This window comes from Phaethon lepturus, unplaced genomic scaffold (genome assembly GCF_000687285.1).
Source record: "Phaethon lepturus isolate BGI_N335 unplaced genomic scaffold, ASM68728v1 scaffold36126, whole genome shotgun sequence".
Lineage (NCBI taxonomy): Eukaryota > Metazoa > Chordata > Aves > Phaethontiformes > Phaethontidae > Phaethon > Phaethon lepturus.
Window position 1 is genome coordinate 46 of NW_010544747.1, and position 6,990 is coordinate 7,035.

At 51.4% G+C, this 6,990-nt stretch overlaps 2 protein-coding genes across 2 annotated transcripts in view; one reads left to right on the forward strand and one right to left on the reverse strand.

The window, feature by feature from the left end:
- Positions 1-220: 220 nt before the first annotated feature.
- LOC104622108 (chromosome unknown open reading frame, human C22orf23) lies at positions 221-2,786 on the forward strand (the record flags this gene model as incomplete). Its single annotated transcript, XM_010288773.1, has 4 exons — positions 221-400; positions 879-1,013; positions 2,195-2,295; positions 2,591-2,786. Coding segments are annotated over 4 exons (521 nt in total), but the record flags the coding sequence as incomplete, so codon positions are not given.
- Positions 2,787-5,141: 2,355 nt separating this feature from the next.
- The window catches only part of MICALL1 (MICAL-like 1), a gene marked incomplete at its 5' end in the record, with an annotated part of 13,376 nt that continues 11,527 nt past the window's right edge, over positions 5,142-6,990 (reverse strand). The window contains 4 exons of the mRNA XM_010288774.1: positions 5,142-5,496; positions 5,798-5,844; positions 6,175-6,289; positions 6,657-6,730. Of these exons, the coding sequence (XP_010287076.1) occupies positions 5,375-5,496; positions 5,798-5,844; positions 6,175-6,289; positions 6,657-6,730 (358 nt within the window). The remainder of the gene's footprint in view (positions 5,497-5,797; positions 5,845-6,174; positions 6,290-6,656; positions 6,731-6,990) is intronic.

The window sequence follows — 6,990 nt, forward strand, 5'->3', positions numbered from 1 at the left end:
TCAAGGGTCATCCAGGGAACAAGACGCAATGGCGTGACTTGAACCAGAGTCTGTCTCATGTCAGCACGTACCAACAACCAGGGTGAGATGTCTGTGGCACCCAGGGTCTTTGCTTCTGGTGCTACAGCAGATCAACAGGCAGATCTGCTGGTGGTAGCCCAGACATCCATCCAGGCTCCTTTTGTGTCTGAGTTACCAATATTTTTGGTTTGTTCTCCAGGAGGAGATACCTTGCCCCTCCAGTGCCACCCCACATCCAGCAACGAGCCAGTGCCTACAGCTTTCTCCCCACCAGTCTGTCAGCAGAGCAGGCTTTCAGCTAAACCACATCTCCGACCAGCCAAGGTCTGCCAGGCAGGAGATGCCTACACCCGAGAGAAATTCAAGCCACGGGCAAGGCGTAAGTCGGCAAACATCACTAAATAAACGATGCCGCCTGGTCCCTCTCTTCCTCTTATGTCCATCCCCTGCCTGCAATCTCAGCAGTGGCAGGGAGTATCTTAATTGTTCTTCATCCTCATGCTGTCTTCAAAGATGCTTTAGAAAGGGATCTCTGAGGGAACATCTACTGTAAGTGCTCACTGACTTCTGCCCGCTGGCTAGGGCAGATACAGGTGATAGGGATGCACATAGTCCTTGCGTAAGATGGGAGCGCTATGTCATTTTCTAGCTTATCAATGTGAATCAAACCTCTGATGCCAGTTTGGTTGGCTCTTCACCACAGGTATGCCTGTGTGGTGCTTGCACAGTTCAGTCTGGGGATGGGCTGTCGTTAACGTAACACTTCCTCTGGCATCATTATCAGGGAAGCAGTGTGTCCAGTCTCCTCCCTGAGGATATAGGCTGCTAATCATTTATTTCCCCCTTGGCATTCACAGGAGATTTGGAAAAGGAGAAGCAAAGGCTCCAAAACATCTTAGCAATGGGAAAGGATGTGGTGGAGCACAAGGTGAAGCAGATGCTGGTTCAGACAAAGGAAGAGGAGATACCTGAGCCTGACCGGTTTGAAGAACGTATGTCTTTACATACCCTGGAGGAAGGCAGGCAGGAAGCCTGGGAAGCCAGCTCCCTCTGAGGCCTGGGGTGGCAGGCAGTGTTGCCAATAGCCCTGAAGCTCGTTGTGGAAGGAGGCACAAAGCCCAGTTTCCAAGAGAAAGGTCTTGCTGCTGTGACGCTGTGAGCCAGCCATCCTTGCAGAGCTTATGCTGCAGGGGTTTGCTGGCAGATTCAAGCTCCCTGGGCTGCCCACAGAAAGTGAACTCTGCTGGCAGGGGAATACCCTAGGGACACGCAGGGTGACCTGGGCAGGAAGCCCAGGTACTGCAGGTCTTTTTTCCAACCAGCGTAACTCAATATAGACCAGGACGCTTGCCAGCCTGACCTTGGTTTGCACTGTTTTCTTTCATTCCAAGATAGAGCAGTTACACTAGCAAAGCTTAAATGTTGAGCAGAATTTTAAGCAGTGATGGACTTTGGCCTGCAGGGTATTCTGGGATGGCAAACCCCTGCCTACTAGCTCTCTATGCTTGACTCTTCAACATGTGTGTACACCCCATCCAGCCCTTCACTAGCCACTGCAGCACAAAGATGGATGACGCTAGAATAACATGTACAGAAGGGGTGCTTTGGTCCCTGCTGCAGGGAAGCCAGTGCAGCTGGCTTCACACATGCTTTGTATCCTCTAAAACTTGTGGCAAGCAGAGTCTTGTCCTTGACACATCTGAAATACCCATGTACTTTGTACTGTGGCAAGATATAGACCAGCTGGCTGCAGGTCTGTGCTGCAAAGTGGCACCTAACGTTCTCTGCCTCTGCTGGTCCTGGTTGCGGTCACTGGGTGAGGCATGTCAAGTAATGAACTTCAATAGCTTTAAGCAGGTTCTGTCTCCATCCACAGACTGGTTAAATTGCCCACAAGAAACAGAGAATAGTCTGTACAAAGAAAACTAGAAAGTTACTGTTCCTGCAAGATGGGGAGTGGTAAGATGGATAGGGGGTCATTTCCCACTGTGTAAGGGACTACTGAGGTATTTTGATGACACTCACAAGATCAGTGTTACAGCAGATATCCCTCTTCCCCTCGCAGGATGCTGTTCAAGCAGAGCTAGGAAATTGCAGGTTCAGATCTAGACAGAAATGTTTTCTTGCCATTCGACTGAATCCTGTTTCCACAGTGTTTTCTCTCATCTGTCAGTGGTGAATGAAGTTCAGGAGAGGAGGGAGTTCCTGGCAGAGATGGAAGCATTAGGACAAGGCAAGAAGTATCAGAGGATTGTCCTCACTGAAATCTCAGAGGTATGTGAGGGCCCTGGTGGCATTGACTGTACAGTGTGTGGAGGGAGTCCCTAGTGTCAGAGACCTTAAAGCAGTCTCCCTTCAGTACCTGAATGGGGAAGGGGAAAGGGCAGAGAACTGAGTGTTCCCCTTCTTGTGGCACAGGACAGGCATGGAGGTTTTCAGCCTTTTTTTCCATGTCTGCATGTAACTTCACCAGGGAATTAGAACCTTTGTTCTTGGGGTTGGTGAAAGAAAGGAAAAAAAAAGCCACCAGCATTCTTCCCGCTCAGCCCTTCCCCTTTGTACTTCACAGAAAATGCGTGAGATGGAGATCATTGACAAAAAGAGAAGTGAGGAACTGCGAGAGATCATGACAAAAGACTTCCCTGCTGGGAACAAATCCAATCCCCACGACTAGGCCAAGGTAAAAACACAAGTGCAATTTGTTCCCACCTCTTCTTCCCAGACTCTCAGCATCGGAGTCTCAAGGACTGGTCTGTGCCTGTGCCCAAAGAGGGGGCAGCACCACCTGTTGCCTAAATCCAGAAAGCAGGAGCAATTTGTACATAACTAGTAACAGAAAAAATCTGTTGTAAAATCCTCCCCATGTGCTGATTCACTTCTTGCTCAACAATATTCAAGAGACTAAAACACCTAGCAGCAGCTACCAAAACATGACAAAGCAGAGCCTCCTTTCGCCTATGAGTACAGCAATCCACTGATAGAAGTCTCACTCCTTTCCATCCACCCAGAGGCGGTTTCTCATGACAGCACGGTGCTAAGACGCGTGTTGCCACCCACATCTATGACCTGCTCCTGTCTGCACGACTCTGGGAACAGCTGTGCTGGCAGGCGGCAGCGGGGAAGATGCAGCCGCCTGGCCTTGCGCAAACACAAGGCTCCGGCATTGCTGCAGGTCAGCACAATTGTCTGCATCAGCAAACTTCTTGGCAGCAGCTGAACAGGGCAGGCGCTCAGGAACACAGCTGTGCTGAGGAGGGAGAGGGGATTTCAGCCCAACACACACTGCTCTCTGCTGCGGGCCTGCTGTGATTTTTTGGTTCCTGAAAGCATGGTGTGCTGAATAGCCATTGGTCTCCCACAGAGCCTGGAAATGTCTGTTTGCTCACCTCACACATATCCCCACCTCTGTCCTCCAGCAGGCTGAAGCATGATGCTCCACTATTCCTGCGTAAATTCCAGCACAAAGTCCACCTCCCAATTTCCTTAAGATCCCATCATCTGCTGCTTAGCAATACTGTCGTCAGCCACTCCCCAAAGCCAGGCAGCATGCCCTGTCCCTGGGACAGCACGAGTGCACAAAGGAATCAGAAACCTAAGCCGTGATCCATTTTTAAACCCAATGTTTCTTTTATTTCTGTTCAGGTGAATGGAAGTCACAGAGTTAGTACAGTACAATTTACAAATCAAACTTCTGACTGGGTGTGGGGCCAAGGGGTGTCAGGCTGCAGCAATCCCAATGGCCTTTGGCAACAGTGACGCGACAGCAGGCTCTAAAGCAGATTTCTTTCTCCTTGGAGAAGAGTTGTGCTTTGGGATCTCCTCCTCCCCTACCACTGCTCCTCATCAGCCTGCTGGGGTATGGCAAGAGCTAGATGGCGTCACCAGCGCAGGACTGAACTTGCCACCTCCCAGCCATGGGGGGATTGAGGACGGGCTTGGGTCCCTCAGGTTTTGGGAAATAAGGATGCCTTTCCAGAACGCTATGCCAGCCACCTTGCAAGGCACTGCTCAGAGTGTTTTGGCTACGGCCTGTTGGGTTTTTAGAAGGGACTGCAGTAGATTGCTGGGGGCTGGTTATGTCTAATTTGCTAATGAGAAGGCATGATGAATAGCTGACCAACCGAACACCCATGAAACTCTAATTCAGACTGATCCAACAATTCAATAAATAACTCCTCACCTTGGAGAAGGCAGGAAACAAAAATGGAAGGAAGAAGGGATGGTTGGAAGAACACTGCTCCCCCATTCCTTCCTCCAATGTACACACACGCACACACACGACAAATAAAATAAGGGTTTTAAAAAGTTTTAGGGTGGGTTTGAATTCATCTAGTAAAGGAGGTGTAAAAAATAACCAGCCAAACCCTGCACACTTTTAAAGCATACGCAGATGAAGCTGGGTAAAGGTCAGTTGTGACCGTGCCCCTCTCCCCAGCCACTCAAGGGCAGCACTGGTGAGCAGGGGCATAAGCTTACTGCTCCTTGCTAGCACCGAGTCAGTCTTGAGCTTTTCTGCCCTTGCCTGGAAAAGGAATGTTCCTCGCTCCCCATGAAGGCAGCAGAGTCAGGGGTGTTTAGCAGCAGTGGGGGGCAAGATGTCCTAAGCAGGGCGCCTGAGCTACATCTTAGCAGCTGTACGCCATCCTCTTGGGTCCTCTCAGCCCTGTAACAGAGCCCACCCAGCCGTGGCGCTCAAGGGAGGGGACAGCTCAAAATAAATAGGGCATCAGTTACTTTTTTGGCTATGGCTCTAGAGCCTTGTGATGTGGGAGTGTTTTCTTAACATTTTAGTTTAGGCCAGTAAAACCCAAAGAATCCTGATTCTAATGCCAGAGTTTTCTCCTGAAGTTAAAAACGGGACAGGAAGGGGACAAGAGTGGGCAGGCAGGGAGGGATAGGCAGGCCCAGTCCCCTCCTGGCAGAGGCTGGAGGCACGTGGAACTGTCACAGTTAGAGCGGGAGAAGGGACGGGGGGCAGTTAGTGCAAGTTTTCCCACAAACACCAAACTCCTTCGCTTGCTTCTCCGTTAATAATAAGAACACGCAATGGGGTAACGTATCCAAAAAGTGAATCCATCTCCTCCCCACCTCGTTAGCAAGGCTTCACGGAGGGGACAGTCAGGCTCCTCCGCAGCCTCGGGAAGGGGAGCGCTTTGGTTGGACTCCCCCACTCCGGGCAGAGGGCTGGCGTCTCCCTGAGGTAGCAGCTCCAGTGCCTGGGGAGGGAGCGAGGGGAGAGGTGAGGGGAGCTGAGGGAGACAAGCCCCCGTTTCCTGGCAGGCATCCCAGCCAGCTGCAGAGAGGCCATGGCAGTCGGGCAGCACATCCCTCCCACTGCTGGTGTTTCCCTGCTCTAGCTTTTCTCCTTGGGCGACTTGCTCTTGGAGTCATGCTTGTTGCCCAGCAGCTTCAGCACCTTCATGGGCTTGAATTTGCCCTTCTTCTTGCTCTCGGTCTCCACCTCCTTGTGAAATTCTGGGGTTGCAAAGGGAGGTTGTTACTGCGGGATGCTCACAGTTGCACACATGCACAACAACAGGGGTAAGGGCAAGAGCCATGAATCAAAGTCCTCTATACACGCTTCTTTCTGTGATAACAGGGGTGCACAGCACAACTGTGCCCCAAACCTTAATGGCCTTACAGGAAAGGCTCCAGAGTCTACACGGAATAGATTCACTCTCTCCTCCTCACACAGTTTCATGAATGGTTCATACTGTCCCTCGCTGGGGTCAGCAGTGAAAACATCACTCCAAAAATCTTCCCGATTGTTTCTTACCTTTCCTTTTAATCATGGCTTCCAACATTTTATCCTCCTCCTCTTCTCTGAAAGACCGAATGAGAAAGAGATCAGCAATTTAGCCCTGAAAAACAGCTGCTGTATTGTTTAAGGCTAGAGAGCCTCCTACTTATAAGCCACAGAGGGGCAGATCCATCACTGTCTTGTGAGCATGTGCTACCAGCAGGATAAATCCCACGTGCTGCATGCACATACTGCCCTGTCTTTCCCCACACAAGGCATTCAAAACGACAAGGATCAGGAAACCTGCGAAAGACAGGAATATCTTGGGACACCCCCACGAGCCATTCATGTGGTACTGAGTCAGACAGGCTGCACTTTCCCCTCTCCCCCAGCCCAGCCTACTCCTTACTCACCTCTGCCGGTCCTCGTCCAGGCAGTTCACAATGGCGTTTCTCTGCTCAATGATGGTCACCAGCTCCTGCATCAGCACCTTCTCCCTCCCTCGGTCCTCATCAGTCCAGTCCTTCTCTACCCAGCCAAACCCCGAGGAAGGATAGGCAATTAAATGGCTGAAGAAGTTCTGAAACTCAAGAGCTTTTGGGGCAGAGATCACATAGCACTATCCCCTGCTACCTTGCCATGCTGCAGGGCCAGCTGGGCTAGTGGTGCTGTGGAGGGAGAGCCCTGCAGGTGGCATCCCATGGGCACAAAAGGAGCCTGTCCCTGCACAAGGCTGTGGCAGGCAATGAGATGGGGTAGCAGCTCTAAAGACAGAGTATTGCACTGGCATCCCTAACGATCTGTCTCTCTTTGCCTGAGACCCACCAAGACAGAGCGGGGGGGGATGAAGCCCGGGAGGAAAACGGAGGCAACTTCATGCAGAGTGATGCTTTACCTGGCTTGTTGAGGAGGCAACGCAGTTCGTACTCCACATCTGACTGCCGCTGCTCCAGGTTCTGCTGCTTGAAGCTGGAAGGGAAGGGGGCACTGCCAGGAACCACTGCAAGGCTCCAGAGAGGCAGAACATCATCCCAAGGTATGGGGTGAGCTTAGAAAAAAACACCGAGATGCTGATCTTATCCTGTAGAGCCAAAGGGCCAGGGAGCCAAGCACCAGACGGGGCCAAACCTGGCTGCGCAAGGCCTTCCTGGAAGAGATGCTGCAGGGGCTCTGGTGACTCGCAGTGGGTCAGTTCCGAGTGTGTTTGGATACATTTGTCTGCTTGGCCT